At 43.2% G+C, this 25,312-nt stretch overlaps 1 protein-coding gene across 1 annotated transcript in view; it reads left to right on the top strand.

Moving 5' to 3' along the window:
• Nucleotides 1-21,453, top strand: part of ILDR2 (immunoglobulin like domain containing receptor 2) — a 352,186-nt gene extending 330,733 nt beyond the window's left edge. Inside the window, exon 10 of the mRNA XM_082244598.1 lies at nt 21,111-21,453. Within this exon, the coding sequence (XP_082100724.1) occupies nt 21,111-21,150 (40 nt within the window). The 3' untranslated portion in view covers nt 21,151-21,453. The remainder of the gene's footprint in view (nt 1-21,110) is intronic.
• Nucleotides 21,454-25,312: the final 3,859 nt, after the last annotated feature.

The following is a 25,312-nucleotide window of genomic DNA, read 5'->3' as shown; positions in this document are numbered from 1 at the left end:
TTTGTGCAAGAAGGAACAGGATGAGCACTGCCAGAGCCCTACAAAATGACCTCCAGCAGGACACTGGTGTGAATGTCTCTGACAAAACAATCAGAAACAGACTTCATGAGGGTGGCCTGAGGGCACGACATCCTCTATTGGGCTATATTTTCACTGCCCGGCACCGTGGAGCTCTATTGGCATTTGCCATTGAACACCAGAATTGGCAGGTCCGCCACTGGCACCCTGTGTTTTTCACAGATGAGGGCAGGTTCACCCTGAGCACATGCAACAGATGTGAAAGTTTCTGGAGAAGCCATGGAGAACGTTATGCTGTCTGTAACATCGTTCAGCATGACTGGTTTGGTGGTGGGTCAGTGATGGTCTGGGGAGGCATATCCATGTAGGTATATGCATGCACAGACCTCTACAGGCTAGACAATGGCACTCTGACTGCCATTAGGTATCGGGATGAATCCTTTGGACCCATTGTAAAACCGTACGTTGGTGCAGTGGGTCCTGGGTTCCTCCTGGTGCATGAGAATGCCTGGACTCATGTGGTGAGAGTATGCAGCCAGTTCCTGGAGGATGAAGGAATTGATATCATTCAATAGCCCCCACACTTGCCTAACCTAAATCCTATAGAACACCTCTAAGACATTATGTTTCAGGCCATCTAACACTGCCAGGTTGAACCTCAGTCTGTTTAGAAGCTTAGTGATGCCCTGGTCCAGATCTGGGAGGAAATACCCCAGGACACCATCCGTCGTCTCATTAGGAGCATGCCCAACGTTGTCAGGCATGCATACAAGCACATGGGGGCCATACAAACTACTGAGTACCATTTTGAGTTGCTGCAATGAAATTTCAGCAAAATGGACTAGCCTGCTGCATCATTTTTTCACTTTGATTATTGGGGTGTCTTTGAATTCAGCCCTCTGTAGGGTGATTATTTTCATTTCCATAAATTGATGTGGCATCCTTTCATTCCTAACACATTGCCCAGTCCATACCAGTATAGATATCCAGCATGATAGTTTTCCCCATTGAGATCTGATGTGTTTTCAAAGTGTTCCTTTCATTTTTTTGAGTGTTAATTTTTTTGCAGTGTGTGTGTATATATATATATATATATATCTCATTGCAGCAATGTTCAAATAAAAATATATATACACTATATTGTCAAAAGTATTGGGACGCCTGCCTTTACACGCACATGAACTTTAATGGCATCCCAGTCTTAGTCGGTAGGGTTCAATATTGAGTTGGCCAACCCTTTGCAGCTATAACAGCTTCAACTCTTCTGGGAAGGCCGTCCACAAGGTTTAGGAGTGTGTCTATGGGAATGTTTGACCATTCTTCCAGAAGCGCATTTGTGAGGTCAGGCACTGATGTTGGATGAGGACAAGCTTGCAATCTCCGCTCTAATTCATACCAAAAGGTGTTCTGGTGGGTTGAAGTCAGGACTCTGGGCAGGCCAGTCATGTTCCTCCACCCCAAACTCTCTCATCCATGTCATTATGGACCTTGCTTTGTGCACTGGTCCAAATCATTTGGTGGAAGGGGGATTATGGTGTAGGGTTGTTTTTCAGGGGTTTGGCTTAGCCCCTTAGTTCCAGTTAAGGGAACTCGTAAGGGGTCAGCATACCAAGACATTTTGGACAATTTCATGCTCCCAACTTTGTGGGAACAGTTTGGGGATGGGACCTTCCTGTTCCAACATGACTGCGCACCAGCGCACAAAGCAAGGTCCATAAAGACATGGATGAGCGAGTTTGGGGTGGAGGAACTTGACTGGGCTACATAGAGTCCTGACCTCAACCCGATAGAACACCTTTGGGATGAATTAGAACGCAAACTGGGAGCCAGGCCGTCTCATCCGACATCAGTATCTGACCTCACAAATGCCCTTCTGGAAGAATGGTCAAACATTCCCATAGACACACTCCTAAACCTTGTGGACAGCCTTCCCAGAAGAGTTGAAGCTGTTATAGCTGCAAAGGGTGGGCCAACTCAATATTGAACCCAACGGACTAAGACTGGGATGCCATTAAAGTTCATGTGCGTGTAAAGGCGGGTGTTCCAATACTTTTGACAATATAGTGTATTATTGAGCTGATTTGCGGTGTACATATAATTCCATGTAAATAAAAAAAGTATTTCGAAAAAAAAATATATAAAATTCATATATGAAGTCCAAGAGACATGCTTCTGATATAAAATGGGCTCTCAAAGAGATGACATCTTTTTCTTCTCCTTCAGGCTTAAAGCCCAACTCCTGGGGGACGGAAGTATCCCATGCAGTGGGGCTGTGCAGGGGAGAGGAGAAAGCTCATACTCACCTGATCCTCTGCTCCATGGGCAAACGGTCCTCTCCCATAATCCAGCGGTGGAATGTTCCTGATGTCCTCGTTCAGAGCTGGTCTATGGGCGTGATGACGTCAGGAACAGTCCACTAAACAGGACCGCTAGATAGTGGGGGGGGGGGGGGGGCACAGGGACCGTTTTTGTGCAGGGAGGATCGGAGAATTACATAAGTATAACTTGGTTCTCCAATCCCTTAGACAAAAACAAGCAGGTAACTTGTGCAGTGCTGGCACAGCCCCACTGTATTGGAAAACTGATTTTTTTTTTCCCTGGAGTTGGGATTTACCAACGGATTCCTCCAATTAATGCTAACAGTGCGGATGGATGAATCGTCCCTGCTGGGCTATTGAATTTTGGCAGCTGGTGGTTGTTAGGGTACCAGTACAGTGCCTGCAGTTGATTGGATGCAGTCACTGTTCAGCCAATAATATTCCGACAGGCTTCTTCAACAAAAGTCAGTTAAACAGTCGACTTTCATTGAACGGAGCGGTGCTGGCAGATCCATGTTGAAATGAAACATGGATGGTAGGCAAGCTATTCTTGCAAAAGAGACTCCGTATTATCTTTCTGGCAATAAAAGCGTGTCCCCTGCCTGTCAGCATTGTTTCTTCTGAGTGGCATATGTGCCACTCAGCATGCCTTGGTGTCAGTATGAATTACCTTCAGTGCGCATGCACAGGAGTCACTTCACCTCGGGCTAGCCAATCAAAATTGCCAGATAATGCCAAATTATAGAAGAACGGGCAAGGATAGAAGCATCAGAAAATAAAGCCCACGGCGCTGGAGGGGAGGTAAGTATAGCAAAGTTTAGTTCCACTTTAATGCTATCGACAAAATACATCATGTGTGTCATTTATATTATGCCCAGAGTTATACTTTAAAGCGGAGTTCCACCTAAAACCAAAAAAAAATACATAAAAATACCCCCGGGACAGTCAGGCCTAGTACATTCCATAATGGATAGCCTCTGAACTGTCCCGGGTCACACTTACCTTTTAGAAGAAATACTTACCTTGAAAATGTATTCTCCAGCGCTGCCATCTCAGGTGTGGGCAGCTGAAGCCAGCGCGATCCTCTTCTGTGTCCTTTTCCGTCCTCTTTGGTCCCACGATGCACTGCACCGGCCCCATCGTCACTTCCGGGGCTGCAGCGTCATCCCTGCACAGCTTCTGGGCATGCCCAGAAGCTGTTTAGCAAGGTATGACGGTGCCTGCACCGGAACTGACGTCGGGGCCGGTGCAGGCGCAGTGATTCCTGGGAGCGATGACGTTCAGCTCCCAGGAATCATTGCAAGCCAGGAAGTGACGACTCGCCGTGGCCGCCGAGGGAGAAAGAGGAAGCAAGGTGAGTATACTATCTTCTAAAACAAGGTAAGTAAAAAAAACAATAAAAAATTGCGATTATCCATTTGTTTTTCAGGTGACCCGGAGCAAGAAGATGGACGGAAGTTACACTTTAGGGTGGAACTCCACTTTAAGGACACAATTTGCATTAGTTTTCCTTTTGTAGGATATTTTATTTTTATTTTCACCTGGTTATCCAGCCAGTAAGTCTGTAATTCTTCAACTTACTTTTTGCTGGACACACCAAAACGTTGGACACACCAAAACGCAGTTAGAGGGTTGAGACAAACACCATTTACCGCTAGCAGGGGTGCTTACTATGATCAGTGTTTATTCATTCATGTAAAACCTTTAGGCCAAAAGGAAAAAAAAAAAAAACTGTTGATGTAACTGCCTAAAAGTGTTGTCTGGGGTTAAGCTTTAGAGCCGGTTCACACTGAGGCGATCCGACTTCGAGGGCGACCTGTGAAGTGCACCGCGACTTTGGCGCGACTTGCAGGGACTTCACATAATGGAAGTCTATGCAAGTCGCTCCCAGGTCGCCCCAAAGTAGTACAGGACCCTTTTTCTAAGTCGGAGCGACTTGTGTCGCTCCTATTAGAACGGGTCCTGTGCTAATCAATGGCGAGCGACCGACCGCAACTTGTCAGGCTGACCAAATTGCGCTAGTCTGAATGGCCTCTTAGGCCCTGTTCACACCTGAGCATATTTCAGCTTGTAAAACGCTCATCTCTGGAGTCTCAAAACAACCAACAAGCAAAATCCCATTCATTTCAATGGCCCCTGTTCACATATGAGCGTTTTGTCGTCTGAAGCAAAACGGCTGAAGCTCAAAAAGGTACATGAGCTTCTTTTTTGGCAGATTACAGGCATTTTTGTTAGATGTTAATGTCTGCCTCCAAACACATGCAAAAAACGCCCAAAAACGATACGCTCAGGTGTGAATGGAGCCTAATTTGTTGGTCAGTTCCATCAATATCTGCTAGTCTGTCCAACACTCCCCTGTTCCCAGATTGACAATGCTGCTGCCCAAAAGGTGCCACTGTTGCCCCCTCACCCAAGGTGGAGACACCCTAATACAGGAAATGTGTTACTGGTCAGATCACAAGGTGAACATAAAGGAAAAAAAGCATAAAAACCCCAAAAACAAATGCAATCATCACATTTAAGAATTGGTAAGCTGCAGTATATTACATTTATGTTTTTGTGTTTATAACCTCTGCTGACTTCCAGCATCCAAACATGTGCAAGCAAAAATGCTGTTTTTTTTTCCTTCTACATGATTGGGTATTCTTTGCAAAGTGAAGGTTTACCGTATTTACTAAGCTCTGGAGCAACTGCACTTGCAGAGTGCACAGTCTGTTTGCCTTTATTAAATCATCCCCATAGTGTACAGTAGTATGATCACAGTTTTAACCTGTTGCCGAATGCCCGCCGCCTTTTTACTGCAGCAGTGCGGCTCTCCTGCGCAAACCGATATAGGTGTACGTCGGTTGCGTGCCGTAAGCTAGGGAGCGAGCGCAAGCTGCCGGCGGCGCGCTCCTGCCCCCACTTGGCAGCAGGGACTCCAATGCACAGGTCAGGCGGCTCTGATTGCCACCTGACACCCGCGATCGCTCCCCGCTGAGAGAGAAGGACGGTCGGCTGTTGTAGACAGGCTTATTTTCGGGGTAGGTCTTATGTGTAATGTGCTGTCTTCTCATCCCCTCCCCCTCCCTGCCTATCAGGAATCCCCTGAGTAAAAGTGTTTGTAAAATCCTAGAATCCACTCAATTACTGTTTTATATTATGTCCAGTTGTGTGTTTCTGTATTATAATTGTGTGAAATACCTTCTGTACAGCGCCGCTCAGCTGATCTCCCGCTGCTCTCCTCCTCTTCTCCCAGCTGTCAGCGGGGGGATCTCAGCCCCTTCCATCTGCAGTGCTCATAGCGGGTCACGGAAGAGCCGAGCGGCACTATAAATAATGTATTTTACATAATTGTAATACTCGGCGCTTCTGTGACCCACTCTGAGCACTGCAGAGGGGAGGGGCTGAGATCCCCCCGCTGACAGCTGGGAGAAGAGAAGGAGAGCAGCGGGAGATCAGCTGAGCTGCGCTGTACCGAAGGTATTTCACACAATTATAATATAATACTCTGCACTTCTGTGACCCGCTCTAAGTACTGCAGAGGGGAGGGGCTAAGATCCCCCGCTGACAGCTGGGAGAAGAGGAGGAGAGCAGCGGGAGATCAGCTGTCGAGCGGCAAAATACAGAAGACACAATTGTATTACAGAAACACACGCTGGACATTATATAAAACAGTAATATAGTGGATTCTAGGATTTTACAAACACTTTAAACTAGAGCTTATTTTCGGGGTACGGCTTATATTGCAGCCCGCCCCAAAAATAACAGTAGGTCTTATTTTCAGGGTAGGTCTTATTTTCGCGGAAACGTGATACAAACACATGCAAAGCCATGTAAATGCATGAGAGGTTGGAGGGAAAAGTATAACACAAAACAAACACTATACTTCCCAGATCAACTTCTCCTGCGTTTAAGGGCCCATTCACACCAGCAGCCATGTATTACCACAACCACTGATACACGCTGTGAAGGGAGCGGTGCCGATGCGCCATTTATCTTTATTGAAAAATCACAAAGTGACATTTCATTCATCTTTATACACCACAGCGGATTACAATGTTCTTTTTCATGATGAACTGAACACATCAGGCTCAAGGCAAATTGCCTTGTCTGTGCGTTGGGACTGCCTTGGGCAAGGCTGGTGTGAATGGGTTCTGAATGAAAAAAAAATGCAGATAGCCCGTGTGAATGAGGCTTTGAAGATTTTTAAACAAACAGAAAAGAAGCGCAGCGCCGTTCTAAGTGTGGCATCAAAGCGTTATTTATTTGGAAATAACAAAATGGCAACTCGCAATGTAATAGAGATAAACACGCTCATCTAGTCATGTAATCCCGCTGCTGGTCCAGTCCCACTGATCCTGATGTAGTGGATACCGAAAGGAGCTCCTGGCAGTGCTGGTGGCTCCCAGCAGTTCCTAGTAGGTCTGGTATTCTGCCAAAAACTCTAACTTGCTGCAAACTTCCGGTGAGTGTACACCAGGAATAATTGGAGATTTCGACCACTTGGTGTTTTCACAGAACACCGGCAGCCTATACACTCCAGTAGATGCTAGAATGTGTGGACATTGTTAGTCCGCCTGCTAGTTGTCCAGCCTTGGAGGCGGCCATGTTTTTGGTTACTAGCGGGCGGACTAACAATCTCCACTAATTATAGCATCTACCGGAGTGTAAAGGCTGCCGATGTTCTGTGAAAACACCAAGTGGTTGAAATCTCCAATTATTCCTGGTGTACACTCAACGGAAATAGCGTCATTGGAGTTCTCGGCAAGTTGGAGTTTTTGGCAGAACACCGGGTCCCCTGACGGGGGCGGAAGTGATGTCAGAAGAGGAAGTGGTGTGTGTGGCATACGTTCAGAGCATGCATGCTCCATTATCAGGCCATGAGGTATAAATACCACTTCTAAGATGGCCCTATCAGGCTGAGAACATTATCTTCAAGTACAAAAAATACTGTTGATCCTTCCAGAATCCACGTGTTCTTGTCACTTCCTGTGTGCTGAATTGATATTTAAAAAAGTGTTATCACTTTTATTAGCTGACTTCCCAGCATGCCTCACTATTGAAGATAAGAAGGTAAGGGTTAGGCCCCACTGACACTGGCATATGATTATATGTGTTAAAGCTGAATTCTAGGAATCCAGCAACTTTGCAAAAAGGTGCAGGCACACTATGAGTTAAGTCCAATTAGGTGCATGTCACCTCCGGGACTTATCTCTATTACTTATATGTGACAGGTTTTCTGCACTCCTGAAGAACACGCTCCAGCTCCGAGAGGACAGATGCACACACAGCAGCTATGCCCTCCCATCCTTTTAGCTGCCTGTTCACTGAAGCCTTTGTATTTTATGAATGAGCTTACATAATACAAGGGCTTCTGTGAATGGGCAGAACGAGGGGAGGGGTGGGCATAGCAGTTCCAGCACCTCTGCTCTTAAAAGGAACTAAGACCATGATGAACAGCATTGGAGCACCAGAAGTTATATTCCTAGAGCACAATAAATCAGTCAGATGTGAATAATAGAGATAACTCTTGGAGGTAGTAGGCACCCACCTTGGTAGACTAAACTCATATTATACCTGTAGTTTAATAGAACACTTCTAAATACATATAAATGCATGTAGTGATTTATTTGGTATGATGCACACTGGGCGTTTAGGCACAGATACCGAAAGGAGCTACTGGCAGTGCAGGGGACTCCCAGCACTTCCTGGTAGGTCCGGGTCCCCAGGGGAGGCGGGAGTGATTTTAGAACAGGAAGAGGAAGCTGTGGGTGTGGCAGATGTTTGGAGCATGCATGCTCCTTTATCAGGCCATGAGGTATAAATACCACTTCCAAGATGGCCCTATCAGGCAATGAATAAGCACAAGGTGAGAAACGCGTCTGCTGTCCAGTCTGTCTTGCGGTGTTGTCTGATGTTGTACCTTTGATTTGAAGAATAAACTCAAGTTTCTCAGCTCCTGGGTCTGGAAGTGCCACTTTCTTCTTCTTACACATGGATTCCTCAGGTCACGGACCTTGGTGAGCACCCATTCCCATAGGACGGCCACAGCTGCTCGGGATCCATCCATTCAGCTCAGCTGTTTGCTTCTAGAGCGGTGATTTGTGTTATTTTGGTTTCCTATCAGGCTGAGAACATTATCTTCAAGTACAACAAAAAAAAAAATTGATATCTAAAAGAGTGTTATCACTTTTCCCAGCATGCCTATTTATTGGAGATAAGAAGGTAAGGGTTAGGCCCCACTGACACTGGCATATGATTATATGTGTTAAAGCTGACTTCTAGAAATCCAGCAACTTTGCAAAAGGTGCAGGCACACTATCAATTAAGTCCAATTAGGTGCATGTCACCTCCAGGACTTATCTCTATTACTTATATGTGACAAGTTTATTGCACTCCCATAGGACACGCTCCAGCTGCATAGGGGAGAAGCACACACAGCAGCTATGCCCTCCCCTTCTCTCTGCTGCCTGTTCACAGAAGCTTTGTTATTTTATGAATGAGCTCACATATTGTAATACAAAGGCTTCTGTGAATGGGCAGAAGGAGGGGAGGAACAGCATAGCAGTTCCAGCAACTCTGCTCTTGAAGGAACAGAGACCATGATGAGCAGCATCGGAGCTCTGGAAGTCTAAGAGGTGGTAGGCACCTTGTTAGACTTAACTCATATTATGCCTGCAGTTTTTATTGAACAGTTTTAAATACATATAAATGCATGTAGTGATTAATTGGTATGATGAACACTAGGCATTTAGGCACACTGTGGTGGATACCGAAAGGAGGAGCTGGTGGCTCCCAGCACTTCCTGGTAGGTCCAGGTCCCCTGGGAGGCAGAAGTGATGTCAAAACAGGAAGAGGAAGCGGTGGGTGTGACATGCATTCTTTTTCATCAGGCAATGAGGTATAAATACTGCTTCCAAGATGGCCCCCTCTATGCCTAAAAGGAGCTCCTGGTAGCGCTGGTGGTTTCCCGCATTTCCTGGTAGGTCCAGATCCCCTGGGGAGGCAGAAGTAATGTCAGAAGAGGAAGCGGTAGGTGTGACATGCGTTTGGAGCATGTATGCTGCTTCATCAGGCCATAAGGCATAAATACCAATTCCAAGAGGGTCCTCTCTAGGCCTGATGAAGTAGCATGCATGCTCCAAATGCTTGCCACACCCAGATGGCCCCCTCCTGGCCAAAAAGGAGCTCCTGATAGAGCTTGTGGCTACCAGCACTTCCTGGTAGGACCGGGTCCCCTGGGGAGGCAGAAACGATGTCAGAAGAGGAAGCGGTGGGTGCGGCACGCATTTGGAGCCTGCATGCTACTTCATCAGGCAATGAGGTCTAAAAACGTATGCCATGAGCTCCATACGCATTCCACTTCCGAGATGGTCTCTTCTAGGCCGAGAAGGAGCTCCTGGTAGCGCTGGTGGCTCCCAGCACTTCCTGGTAGGTCCTGGTCCCCTGTAGAGAGGGAAGTGATGTCGGAAGAGAAAGCCGTGGGTATGGCACGCATTTGCAGCATGCATGCTACTTCATCAGGCCTAGAGAGGGCCATTTTGGAAGTGCTATTTTTACCTTATGGCCTGATGAAGCTGCATGCATGCTCTGAACGCATGTCACACCCACCGCTTCCTCTTCCGATATCACTTCCTCCTCCCCAGGGGACCAGGACCTACCAGAAAGAGCTGGGAGACACCAGCACTGCTAGGAGCTCCTTTCGGTATCCACCACAGCAAGACTGGGAGAAGCAGTGGTGTTACATAACTAGATGAACCCTTTTATCTCCATTACATTGTGATTTGCCACTTTGTTGTTTCCAAATAAATAAAGCTATGATGCCACACTTAGAAGGGCGCTGCTCTTCTTTTCTGTTTGTCCCCATGCTCTTCAGCAGTGGCAGACACTGAGTCAAGCATATTGACACCATTTGGACTTTTAAAGACTTTCTCCCCTTGGCCACTGAACCCACTTGGACTCCGTTTCTATAAGTGTGCGCCAGATATCTCCTTGCCTTGAAGATTTTTATCTGAGGACGTATCTTGTTCATTCCAAGAATGTTGAATTCCACCTATTGTTGACTCACTACCTACCTCTCCTGGAAGTCTACTCCAAGCATCAACTCTTTCAGTAAAATAATACTTTCTGTTGTTGCTTTGGTACTTTCTTCCTCTTAGTTTGAGGTCATGTCCCCATATTCTTAATCTAGGCTTCATATGGGGTCTTCAAACCTTGAACCTCCAGTTGTTCAGGAACTACAATTCCCATAATGCCTAGTCATGTCTGTGAATGTCAGAGTTTTCCAATGCCTCATGGGATGTGTAGTTCCGCAACAGCTGGAGGGCCGTAGTATAAGGATCCCTGATTTCCTGATTTACACCATTCAAGTATCTAGAGGTTTCAAAATCGTCCCCATTTCTTTCTTTTCTCAAGGTGTGCCATGGTCAGTAGTAGCTGCTTTGCATAACATGAGTGGTCAGTAAGAGTTCATTCACACTTGTGCGATTTGTCAACTTTGAACATCAAATGATATGACAAATCACACACCATTCTTTTCTAAGGCACCCGTTCAAATCAGTGCAACTTAACCACTTCAGCCCCGGAAGGTTTTACCCCCTTAATGACCAGGCCATTTTTTGCGATTCGGCGCTGCGTTACTTTAACGGACAATTGTGCGGTCATGCGACGCTGTACCCAAATAAAATTGATGTCCCTTTTTCCCCACAAATAGAGCTTTCTTTTGGTGGTATTTGATCACCTGTGCGATATTTTTTTTTTTTTTTTTTTTTGCGCTATAAACAAAACAAGAGCGACAATTCTGAATTCTGAAAAAAAACAATATTTTTCACATTCTGCTATATAACATTCCCCCCAAAAAAATCTAAATTTTTTAACATTTTAGGCCAATTTATATTCTGCTACAAATTTTTGGTAAACAAAAAAAAAAGTCGCAATAAGCGTATTTTGATTGGTTTGCACAAAAGTTATTGTGTCTACAAACTAGGGGAAAGATTTACGACATTTTTTTTATTTATTTTTTATTTGCTAGTAATGGCGGCGATCTGCGATTTTTAGCAGGACTGCGACATTGCGGTGGACAGATCGGACCCCTAACTGACATTGTTGACACTTTTGGGGGGACCAGTGACATTACTACAGTAATCAGTGCTAGAAGTATGCACTGTTACTGTAATAATGACACTGGCAGGGAAGGGGAGGGATTAACACAGTGGGTGATCAAAGGGTTAAATGTGAGCCTAGGGGAGTGTTTTCTAACTATGGGGGCAGGGCTTGTGAAATGATCATAGAGACCTGTGTTTCTATATAGAAGTATCACAGGGGCTCTATGATCATTCCAGAGAGAAGAACGGTCAGATGTGTTTACAACAGCCGACCGTTCTCTCTCAGCGGGGAGCGATTGCGGGTGTCAGGCGGCAATCGGTGCTGCTGGCCCCGTGCATTGGCATCCCCCCTGCCTAGTGGGGGCGGGAGCACGCGAGCGACGTAGGGGTACATCGGTTTGCGCAGGAGAGGAAGCTTGCCGCAGGGCGGTCTTAATGTGGTTAAAGATTATGTTCTCAGCCTGAAAAAAAAGAAAACGAATGCAGCCATCACATCTAAGGACTGGTAAGCTGCAATATATTTTATTCTGGGTTTAATGCTGCTGTACATGTTCATGGTGGCCTATAAAGTTTATTCAAATTGACACCTATAAGACTATAAAATAATGAGTCACCAGACACAATAAAATGCAATCCTGTTTATTATATTTAATGCTGAAGTTGTTTTAAAGGTTATTTTTTATTGTCCCAGTTTTTTTTTATGAGCTCTCTTTATGAGAACATTTGCATACTTACTGGATTTCACAGGGAAAACAATTGCAGTGTGCAAGTTCCTGCTTGCCATGTCACACAATAAATGTATAGGATAGCTAAAATAAAAAAATAAAATATATTGCAGCTTACTAGTCCTTAGATGTGATGGCTGCATTAGTTTTCTTTTTTTCAGGCTGAGAACATAATCTTTAAGTACAAGAAAAAAAAAAAAAAAACATGTTGATCCTTCCGGAATTCCAGTGTTCTTGCCACTTCCTGCTTTATAAACTAATATCTCAAAGAGTGTTATCACTTTTCCCAGCATGCCTTACTATTAGAGATAAAGAGGTAAGGGTTAGGTCCTATTCACACTGGCATAGGATTATATGTGTTAAAACTGAATTCCAGGAATCCAGATGTTTTGCAAAAGGTGCAGGCACACTATGAGTTAAATCCAATTAGGTGCATGTCACCTCCAGGACTTATCTCTATTACTTATATGTGACAGATTTATTACACTTTTGGAGGACATGCTCTAGGCTGGGAGAGGAGAGAAGCACGCACAGCAGCTATGCCCTCCCCTCCTTTTAGCTGCCCATTCACAGAAGCCTTTGTATTTTGTAAATTAGTTCTCATAATACAAAGGCTTCTGTGAATGGGCAGAGGGAGGCGAGGAACTTTTGTGAATGAGTTCACATAATACAAAGGCTTCTGTGAATGGGCAGAAGGAGGGGACAGCAGTTCCAGCAACTCTGCTCTTGAAGGAACTGAGACCATGATGAGCAGCGTCAGAGCTCTTGAAGTTACAGTATATTCCTACAGCACAATAAACCTGTCAGATGTGAATAATAGAGATAAGTCTAGGCGGTGGTAGGCAACTCGTTAGACTTAAAGTGGATGTAAACCTTCACATATACCCATAGCTCCCAATTGTCCCTGATTTCGAGGGGACTGTCCCTAATTTTGAGGGGCGTGTCCATGACTTAGATCAATGTCCCTCTTTCCTCCTTATTTGTCCCTCATTGTGGTCTGATCTATATAGCCATATATAAGATGCACTATTTATCTTTAAAAGAGTGTTTTAAAGTTCTAATTTCTAAATGCTAAAAGTCTATATAAAGCAATAATAGTGGTTAAAAAAGCACTTGTGGCTTTACCTAAACTTTTTTTTTTTTTAATAATTCTCCTTTAAGGGGGCGTGGCATATGGGTGTGTTCTATGCCCATTTATTTTGCTAATAGGTGTCCTTCGTTCCCATCTCAAAAAGTTGCAAGGTATGTGTACCCAGTGAAGTGAACAGTCTCAGATGATGCACAGAGATGAAACAAATCTCCCTACATAAGTTGTATTTGTATATCTGCTGTCTTCAGCTTTATACACTGTTTAGAAAGTGAACATTGTGTTAGAATTTTTTCTTCCTGTTCCAGCACTGGGTGTGGAGTCTAGGCATGCACTGTGTGACAGCTGATTGGAGGAAAGGCACCCCCCCCCCCTCATTTCCCTCCACATAGGCAGAGGAAGAAAGAAACATGCAGAGCTGTGCTGTGAATAGACCAGCTCTCTACGAATCTACCTCTATGCACCCACCCTGACACAAAATTCCAGCTGCTTTTATCTCCTGTGCCGGGGACCTTGTCAGAAGTCCTCATGCTCATAACAGAGAAGCAGCAGAAAGACACAGGACTTGGGGCTTTGGAGAGAGATAAGTAAACACTACAGATATTTGTGCCCAGGTCAGATTTCATAATTGGGGTTTACATCCACTTTAACTCATAATATGCCTGCAGTTTCATAGAACACTTCTGAATAGGCATGCACTGATACCAGTATCGTGATCGGTGCCGATACTGAGAATTTTCACGAGTGCTAAAATGCTCCCGGTACCGAAAACTGATACTTCGCGTTGCGATTTGGGCCAATACAAAATGAATGGGGGCAAATCGCACTGCAAGAATGGCATGAGATTTTAACAGAAATGCGGTTCAATTTCTGTCGGAATCACGTGCAATTTTTTTCTACCGCTTCTGTGTGAGTGCCTGAACACAGACATTTGGGGAGCCACACAGATGTAAAATTGGGAACAGTAGCTGCATCCCAGTTAGGGTTACCACCTGTTTGGGATTCACCCAGACATTCCGGGTTTTGAATTAGGCGAACTGAAACCCGGACGCCTTATTCAGACGGGGCTGTGGCTCCCCAAGTAACATGGGTTGTCACACACAAATCTGTTGCCATCAAGGAACTGCAGGCAGTCTGGGGGCAGGTTCGACATCACTGGGGGGGGCAGGGCGATGATGTCAGCAAGAGAAATTTGGCCACACCCACTGTTCACTGCCGCACGTTATGCGCACCGCTTTACTAGTCCCCTTGGGTCACCCATAGGCGTGTTCGGGTTTGGCTTGGAGAAAAGGAGGCAACCCTAATCCCAATAGACATGAGGGGCCGGCTGCACAGAGATGTACGGAACACTTGTGCATCCTCGTGTGCGCAAACACAGGTGTGCGCTGAAATATGCGCATGTGAAGGAGACCTCGGGCTAATTACTATATAACCATTCCTAAAAACGTTCCCTCCTCCTGCATACCCTGTATAAGAAAGGATTTGTGTACTTACTGTATATGTCTTTAATCCCATCCAGTCCGGTGATCCAGCAGCTCTCCTGTGTCAGTGGGCAGCTGCTGCAGGGGAGAGGAGGGAGCGCCAACAGCACATGGGCCATGGAAGCCTATGGGTGACATCAAAGCAGTTTACAGCTGTTGTTAAGCGCTCCATTATACAGAGGGGCCGTATACTCACAGGACTTGAATCACATGACTGGAGTGGATTAAAAAAAATGTTATACAGGGTATGAAGGATAGGCGGGAGGGAACATTTTTAAGAATAGTTATGATTAATTAAAATCCGTCTTTACTAATTTGGCTAAACACTAAGATTTTTCACCCATGGCTCCTGCAGGCAGGCCCACCCATGGCTCATGTAGGCAAGCCCACCAATGGCTCATGCAGACAGACCCACCCGGGGCTCATGCAGACAGGCCCACCCATGGCTCAAGCAGACAAGCCCACCCATGGCTCATGCAGACAGACCCACCCGGGGCTCATGCAGACAGGCCCACCCATGGCTCAAGCAGACAAGCCCACCCATGGCTCATGTAGGCAAGCCCACCAATGGCTCATGCAGACAGACCCACCCGGGGCTCAAGCAGGCAGGCCCACCCATGGTTCATGCAGACAGGCCCACCCATGGCTCAAGCAGGCAGGCCAACCCATGGCTCCTGCAAACAGGCCCACCCATGGCTCAAGCAGGCAGGCCAACCCATGGCTCCTGCAAACAGGCCCACCCATGGCTCATGCAGGCCCACCCATGGTTCATGCAGACAGGCCCACCCATGGCTCATGCAGGCCCACCCATGGTTCATGCAGACAGGCCCACCCATGGCTCAAGCAGGCAGGCCCACCAATGGCTCCTGCAAACAGGCCCACCCATGGCTCATGCAGCCCCCCCCCCCCATGGCTTACGCAGAAATGGCTCAAATGTCAACTGGTTAATCAGAAACTGGCCAAATCAGAACAGCCTGGGGTGAGAACCGTGACTCAATAGATACAATACAGTCAGTGAGCACTGTCACCCTAGGATAGGAAGTGTGTTACTGGCAGGATAACCAGATGAAAATACAGGGAGGAAAGAGCCTGAAAAACAAAGAAAAATGCAGGCACCACATCTACGGAGTGGAAAGCTGCAATATATTACATTTTTGTTTTGGGGTTTGGATAATTGTTACCATAAAGCAGAAGATATGTCTGGTTTACATACCCTTGACACTGATATTCTCTAATATTTTCCAAAATTTACAACGCAACAGTGATTTTGGATTGGGACTTTGCAGTCATTTCAACTACTAGTTTATAAGTAAAATACACATTTTTTTCGCATTATACAAAAAAATAACATAAAAATAAACAAATCTATTAAAACATCTAGTGATCACAGTACAACTTAGGTAACGATTTCTCATCTTCCGACGTGTTTCGAGATATTCTCTTCTTCAAGAAAAATTATAAAGAGAATATTTTAAAGCTTGTTGTTTGATTGTAATTTATTTTTTTTGTGTCATGTGACAAATAAAATTTGTATTTTACTTATAATCTAGTAGTTGAAATTAGAGATGTGCGCGATTAAAAAATGTGTTTCTTTTCAGATTCGTTCTTTAGGTTAATAATTTAGTTTCCTCATATTTGTTATGTTAGCATGATTCCTTTTCAGAATTAATTACCTATATTCAGATTAGTTTCGTATAATCAATATTTTTATATTGATTCAAAATTCTAATTTATTTAAGTTTCAGAAGACAGCTATATTTGTTCTATTTCATTCTGATCTAATTTATTCAATTTCTTTCCACTCTATTCGTTAATATTCTACTCTAATTTATTCTAATCTATAATTTTATTTTCTATTCTATTCCTTTATTTTCTATTCTGTTTTATTCTATTCCATTCTATTCTATTTTATATTCTATTCTATTCTTTTCTGTTTTGATCAATTCCATTTTATTTCTGTTTTATTCTATTTTATTCTTTTATTTTCTATTCTATTTTTTTTTTTTCAATTCTATTCTACAGTCTAAGTAGGAATTATCATCTTATTTCACTTTTGTACCTTACTGTATTTATTGCAATATGTTTCCATTTTTGAATTCAGATAGTTTGTATAATTTATTTAGGATTAGTTGAAATTCTTTACTATTTCTTATTCGGAAATTTTGATACATCTTAATAACAACAATTTCATCCGAATTTTGACTCGTAACCAAATGAATCGCACATGTCTGGTTGAAATGCCTGCAAAGTCCCAATATAAAATCACTATAGTGTTGTACAGGTATACCTTGAATTGCGAGCATAATTAGTTCCGGAAACATGCTTGTAGTCCAAAGCACTCATATATCAAAGCAAATTTCCCCATAAAAAATAATGGAAACTCAGATGATTCGTTCCACAACCATTTATTGGTATAAATAAAGATATGCTGCTATCATATCTAAAGTACAGTACTGTACAGTATAAGCATTCCATCCCCTCTGTTAAATAACATTGTGTCCCTGTGTCTGTACTATATATAAAAGATGCTGATTTCTACTGTATCAGAGCGTCTCCTGGCGCTCACGTGACTTCTCGGCTCTCTGCTTCTCTCCTCCCCGGATGACGTCAGTGGTAGTGCTCAGCCCCGCCCGCCGGGGAGAGCAGAGAGACCAGGAGTCACGTGAGCGCCGGGAGACACTCTGATACAGTAGAAATCAGCATCTTTTATATACAGTACAGACACAGGGACACAATGTTATTTAATAGAGAGGATGGCATGCTTATACTGTACTAAACCACTTTAACATTGTGAGTCTAATACTGCTCGAATATCAAGGCAAATTTTTTTTTTTAGATGTTGCCCGTCTTTCAAAACGCTTGTAAACCAGGTTACTCACAAACCAAGGTATTACTGTATATGCTACTTTAGGGATGTTGGCACTTTTGGATGTGGGTGGAAACATTTATTGATGTCTTATATTTTCCAAAATTTCACATAAACTTTTTTTAATCAGAAAGGTTTTTTATTGACATTTTGTTAAGTTTTACAAAAATGAAAAAAACACACAATTTAAAAAAAAAAAAAAAGGAAAAAAGTAGTAAAGGACCATTAAAGCATAACTCCACTTTTGTTGAGAAAAAAAAACATTTCCCTCTGAGTGATTTATTTACAATACAAGGATTTAAAAAAAAAAAAAAGTTTCAGAGTCCTACCTTTTATTATTCTGAAGAAATCACTGTTTGTTTCTCTGTTCCTCTGTGCTGAGTGGGTCAAATGGGAGTTGTTTCATAATTATCTATCAGCTGTAGCAGCTGCAGGGCACTGATGAGGAAAGCTGTTGGGTCTGCATCCCTTTAGATGTTTTCCTATGGGGAGTATCTCACCAAAAATGAAATTATTGTTGCAGGGGATGCCAGAAATCTGACTTGTATCTTAGTGCAGACTTGTGGGAAAATTGGTGAGCCAATCACACAAGCAGGAAATGATGTTTCTGGGGGTGTGGTCAGTATACATTCTGTGTACAGAACAGCTCCAGGCGGCCATATTGCATTGCAATTTCAGAAAATTACAACAGCTGCAGATTGAAAAGGAAAGGTCATTTTTAATAACATTCAATTACAATATGATTTGGGTCACAATTGTATACGCTATATTGTTTTTTCTTTTTTTGCTATTTTTTTCCCCACGAAAGTGGACTTTCCCTTTAGGTTTTACAAAAATGAAAAGACACACACAATAAAAAAAAATAAAAAAGTAGGAAAGGTACATTAAAGGATCTGTAACAGAAAAATATGTTTGTATATAGCAAGTGAAATCGCAACCACTTATGTGAAACCACCTGCAACGCAAGTAAAAAATAAAAAACACAATTAATTAATTAATAGAATAGCACTCCTATCACTAGGAGTATTAAATTAATAATCACAAATAAATATATCAATCCAAAATTTTAATACAGTAAACCCCCATCCATCGCGGGGGTTACATTGCGGACCCACCCGCAAAAAGTGAAAATCCGCGAAATAGAAAAACGCTATTAAAATACACCGTAGGCATGTTTTTTTAACTGTCACTGTACTTTTAAAAGAATTTTAAGGTCTTTAAACACACTTTTAAAACAATAGAAATGAATTTAAACACATAAAAGATACTGAGAGACAGAGCAAGAGCTATGGAAAACACAAAAATATTTAATTTGTAATGATTTAATTAGTAAACTAATATTACAGAAAAAAACGCAATATACCGGGACCGCAAAAACTGAACCACGATGGAGCAGGGGTTTACTGTACTATCGTAATAAGTGCATAGTCCAAAAAATATGATAAAATTAAAACAAAGTCCAAAACTGGTAATAACCTCCACTCCCATCAGATGGACACTCACCAAATATAAATGCCTTCCATTCACATGGTTGGGCAAAAAAAGCTGGTATGGAGAGTGTAATGTGGATCCTCTAGATCAGCCTTTCTCAACACAGAGGAACCCTTGAAATACATTTCTGGTCTCGGGGAACTCCTGCTAAAAATTAATAATCTACAACTCATGACACATTAGTGTGACAGTAGTGGGAAGAATGCTCCTTACTTTTGTCATCATTGGGCGTTATTTGAAATGTATCTGAGAGGCAGAAATTGCCCATTGCTCAAGGAACCCCTAGCAACCTCTGGAGGAACCCTGGCTGGGAAAACCCTTCTTTATTTGGATTAGATCAGGGATCTTCAAACTATTGCCCTCCAGTTGTTCAGGAACTACAATTCCCATCATGCCTAATCATGCCTGTGAATTTCAGAGTTTTACAATGCCTCATGGGATGTGCAGTTCCGTAACAGCTGGTGGGCCGTAGTTTGAGGATCCCTGGATTAGATCATCTCCTATCTCTTCCTCTAATGATCAAGGTGAGGCTCTGTATGACTCCTACTACAGCAGCACCTTTCACCTCCAACTTCAACTCCAACAAGTTCGGAGGTGAAAGGTGCTGCTGTAGTAAGAGTCATACAGAGCCTCACTTTGATCATTAGGGGAAGAGATAGGAGATGATCTAATCCATCTAGAGCAGGCATGTCCAACCTGCCGCCCGGGGGCCGCATGCGGCCCGGGAACCACAGACAATGTGGCCCACTGCCCCCTGACAATTTTTTATTTTTTTTGCTGGGGAGGAAGGAAGTCGAGTCGGGGGCACGGCCACAGAGGTTTCCAACTAACTGTAGGCAGAGGCTGCCTCGGAGGGGATCATCCACTAGTTGGGGGGGGGGGCGGCATCGCGGGAAGGACGCAGCAGCGTTTTATTACTTATATACCTTAACTATAGTATATATTTTATATGCGGCCCGAGAAAATTTCTCTACACTCAATGTGGCCCAGAGAAGCCAAAAGGTTGGACACCCATGATCTAGATCCACATTACACTCTCCATACCAGCTTTTTTGCCCAACCATGCGAATGTGGGGCATCTATATTTGGTGAGTGTCCATCTGATGGGAGTGGAGGTTATTATGCACAGCGTTGGCGGTGATCTGTGGTGATTTATCAGTTCTTCATTCACGGGGATCTCGTTCATTTTGCAAGTTTTGGACTTTGTTTGAATTTCATGATATTTGTCGGACTATGCACTTATTACGATAGTATTGTAATTTTGGATTTATTTATTTATTTATATATATTTTTATATTATTCATTTATTACTCCTAGTGATAGGAGTTTTATTCTATTAATTAACTAACAAATTACATTGTGTTTTTTATTTGTTGCTCGCGCTGTTGGTGGTTGCACATAAGTGGTTGCGATTTCACTTGGTATATACAGTTTTATTTATTTAAGCATTTATTTATACATTAACATTTTTTTACTGTTTATATTTTAGCGTGAGAGATCATTTTGTAGGGGAAACCCCAAAACTCATGGGTTTCAGTAACGTTTTGACTGTTGAAGCCAGATTGAAAATTATTTATTAGAGAAACATGTAGGTAGACAGCCATGTTTGGAGAGCAATCCAGTTACATTACATTCTTTGATATGATAAATATTGCTCTTCCTAAGGACTTGTATTACAATTTATACATTCTGAAGTAGGTGGCTAACTAAATTCTTTTAAAGTCCCATTTGAGTCTTTGGTGACATTCTTTGATATGCGGATGGTCATTCACATCACTTCCAAGGCTTGTTTGCTGAACAGGTCTTCAAAGGTCTAGCTAGATAGCAATCTTACAGCTGGAGGTATAAATGGCTTTTGAACACAACAGCTGTTATACAATATGACTTCTCACAACATATACATCCAATATATCTGCTTAATCATAAATACATGTTTGATAAATAAAATGGCTGCTTCCCTTTTCCTCATCAATATATTGAGAAAAATATGTTTAGTTCTTCGAAATTTATTAATAGATGCTGAAATTTTCTGTTCCAGCTTTGAACTGAATGAATCTCTCAATAAGTTTGAACTGTAACATGATTTTCCCGGTCCGCCATGACATCTGGATGAAGGTTTCTTTACTTTGGACTATCTTCGTTTCTATTAAATGTTTAAGCGCCAGATCTATTTTTTTCTGTTCCTGGAGTATTGTGATGTGTTTTAAAACCAATTTGAATTTCCGCAACCAGCCGGCTGTCACTTGCTGCCGCTGGTTCCAAAGATGATGAAAATATAAAGAATTTATGTTACTTTTTATTGGCAAATAGGGCTGAAACTGTTCTCGGTAGCCTAATATATCAATAACACAGGGACACAGGCTGTAAAAGGGGTAAGTACTTGGAAATGGAAACATGCATTTGAAAAATAAAAAAAAATAAAAATGTTCCCTGTCGCCATAAAATGAATGTACATACAATGTCTTTGGGTTTCTGGAAGGGCTTGTGTTCTTGAAATAATTGGATCATATCAATTATTTTTGTACAAATTTATTGTTTGCATCATTTAAAAAAAAAAAGCTGTAATGAACAGTGAGAATGGTTGCCTTTTTATTTATTTTTTTTTGTTTTCTTCAATGTTAAAAGTTGTTAATAATATAAGTCTGATTGTATTTTTCACCGCGGTCTCATGCTTAAAAATAGTTTATGTATAAAATGTGTTGCACAATATCTGGACTCTCAAGTTTTACTTTAATAGAGAAGTGCGGGTTTACAAAAAAAACAAACATACACACTTACCTAGGTGCAGCTGTCCCCCGCCACCTCTACACCAAGAACTGAGTGATCAAAGGCCGCTGATTGCTCACTTCTTAGTCTTCAGGTCTTCTGCTTCTCCAGTGCTCACTGGAGCACCGGCCTGTGGAGGGGGCGGGGCAGATGGCTCAGGTTCTTAGCAGCACGTTGAGAGGCTGAGCCAGATGCTGGTCAGGCATCTGGACGGATCCTGTCATTATTGTCGGGATCCCTGCATAGTCTGGCCTGGATCTGTGACGTCAGCGGGACACGGGAGTACAGAACTAAGTGCAGTCCTGTCATCCCCAGGAGAAGTATGACCAAAAAAGCTTTGACCATACCTCTCCTTTAAATTAACTTTTTACTGTTTCTAAGTTGACTGATGGTTTACTACAGGGGTCCCCAAACTTTATAAACAATACTGATACAAAAAAAAATGTACTGTGACCAACGGGAGTGAATAATGCTCGATCTTTAGTATTAGGAGGAGAAATAGTTGCTATCAGTGTAAGGAATAGTGCCCTATTGTTGGTGTCAGTGGAAGGAATAGTTCTCCATCATTTGTATCAGTGGAAGGAATAGTATCCCATCATTAGTGACAGTGGGAGGAATAGTGTCCCATCATTGGTGACAGTGGAAGGAATAGTTCCCCATCATTGGTATTACTGGGAGGAATAGTGCCCCATCATTGGTGTCAGTGGGAGGAATATTGCCCCATCATTGGTGCCAGTAAAAGGAATAGTGTCCCATCATTGGTGCCAGTAAAATAAATAGTGTCCCATCATTGGTGCCAGTGGAAGGAATGGCACCCCATCATTGGTGTCAGTGGAAGGAATAGTGTCCCATCATTGGTGACAGTGGAAGGAATAGTTCCCCATCATTGGTATTAGTGGCAGGAATAGTGCCCCATCATTGGTAATAGTGGGAGGAATAGTGTCCCATCATTGGTGCCAGTAGAAGGAATAGTGTCCCATCATTGGTGCCAGTGGAAGAAATGGCACCCCATCATTGGTGTCAGTGGGAGGAATAGTGTCCCATCATTGGTGACATTGGAAGGAATAGTTCCCCGTCATTGGTATTAGTGGGAGGAATAGTGCCCCATCATTGGTATTAGTGGAAGGAATAGTGCCCCATCATTGGTGTCAGTGGAAGGAATAGTGTCCCATCATTGGTGTCAGTGGAAGGATTAGTGTCCCATCATTGGTGTCAGTGGGAGGAATAGTGCCCCATTGTTGTTGTCAGTGGCAGGAATTATGCCCCATCGTTGGTGTCAGTGGAAGGAATAATGCCCCATTGTTGGTGTCAGTGGGAGGAATAGTGCTCCATTGTTGGTGTCAGTGGAAGGATTAGTGCTCCATTGTAGGTGTCAGTGGAAGGATTAGTGCTCCATTGTAGGTGTCAGTGGAAGGATTAGTGCTCCATTGTAGGTGTCAGTGGAAGGATTAGTGTCCCATTGTTGGTGTCAGTGGGGGGGGGTGCCCAATTGTTAGTGTCAGTGGCAGGAATTATGTCCCATCTTGGTGTTAGTGGAAGGAATAAACCCTTAAGGGCCAGATAAAGGCAAGCAAAGGGCCACATCTGGCCCCACGGCCACAGTTTGGAGACCACTGGTTTACTAGAATGAATAAACAATCAGCTCTGTGGGGCTGTGTGATAGAGCTGCCACCTGCTAGTAAACATACATGGCACCAACAGATCTAGGCCTCAATGGGGTGGCTGCATTCCTTTTGCATTTCTAAGGCCTTTTGTTTTCTTTTTTCTTTCACCTGGTGATCCTGCCATTTAAAATCCCCCCCTGTCCTAGAGTGACCATGTTCACACACTGTACCATTTGCATAGCTCCCCACTGTCCCTGATTTGGAACAAAGTCCCTCTGTCCCTCTTTCCTCCTTATTTGTCCCTTATTTTGGTCTGATCTATATAATTGTATATAAAATGTAATTTTTAGCTTTCAAAAAGTGTTTCCCAGTGCTAAACCTTTCATTCAATTTCTAAATTGCTGCATCTGCAAGTTTCGAAAGCCAATATAAGGTAATATTAAAATATGGGTATAGTTGCGCTAAAAAACGTAAAAAGTAAGCGATTGAACGCACAATAAAATAATTAACAAAGCAGCTACACTCAAATCATATACTGAGCATATGTATATAACAAAAAAGAAATAAAATATGTAGCGCTAAAACATTATGAACAAAGTCCATAAATAAAGTCCATTTCCACCAGTGATATTGCACGGCACCAATTTGCAGTAAAGTGAAAGGAATCCACCACCAAAAGGAGTGTTCAAAACACGCTTACCAGATAGTAATGTATATTGGGCCTTGAACTATCATAGAACTGCAACACACTCGGTGACGAATTGGACCGGACCTCTTCACAAAGATGAATCCCAGAATTGATACCTTGACAGTATACCTTAAGGGAGCCACTCAAAAGAAGGAAATAAAACCCCTCATAGTGCAGTAATTTCCATAAACTTTGTTGGATGTAAAGCAAAGATATATAGCACTCACATTTGAGAAGGGTATAGTGTGCGAATCACACGCCGACCTGCGTGGTTCCAAATCGGTTAGCAAGGTAGCAGCCAATGTCCTCTATTGCATGTAGGCGTCCAGCAAGGGCGGCCCGACGCGGCGTTTCGTCACATATGACCCGCCCCTGAAGACGTCAGTCATATGTGACGGCGTGTGATTCGCACACTATACCCTTCTCAAATGTGAGTGCTATATATCTTTGCTTTACATCCAATAAAGTTTATGGAAATTACTGCACTATGAGGGGTTTTATTTCCTTCTTTTGAGTGGCTCCCTTAAGGTATACTGTCAAGGTATCAATTCTGGGATTCATCTTTGTGAAGAGGTCCGGTCAGCAGACTCTGACTCGGCTGATCACAGATCGGAGTAAGGGGCCAATCCCGGCCCCTTACCACGTGATCAGCTGTCAGCCAATGACAGCTGATTATGTGATGTAAACAGAGGAGAAAATAAAAAAGCCGATCACCGGCTTTTGTCAGAAGGACATCGGTCCCGAATAGAGCCAGATACTGCCACCTACCAGTGCCCACTAGTGCCACCTACCAGTGCAAATCAGTGCCTACCATTGCCCACCAGTGCCACCTATTTTTGCCCATCAGTGCCACCTATCAGTGCTGCTAATCAGAGCCTCATCATCAGTGCTGCCTATCAGTGTCACCTACCAGTGCCTATCAATGCCACCTATCATTGCCACCTTTTAGTATCCTTCAGTGCCTTCCATCAGTACCCATCGGTGCCACCTATCAGTGCACACAAGTGCCGCCTTATCAGTGCCCATTAGTGCAGCCTCATCAGCGCACATCAATGAAGGAGAAAATTTCCTGTTTGCAAAAATTTATAACAAACTTAAAAATGTTTGGTCTTTTTTTGTTTGTTTAGCAAAAAATAAAAACCCCAGTAGTGATTAAATACCACCAAAAGAAGGCTCTATTTG

The sequence above is a fragment of the Pelophylax lessonae genome (genome assembly GCF_965119305.1).
Source record: "Pelophylax lessonae genome assembly, chromosome: 2".
Taxonomy (NCBI): Eukaryota; Metazoa; Chordata; class Amphibia; order Anura; family Ranidae; genus Pelophylax; species Pelophylax lessonae.
The sequence above is the reverse complement of the archived record's forward strand: the minus strand, read 5'-3'. Positions and strand labels throughout refer to the sequence as shown.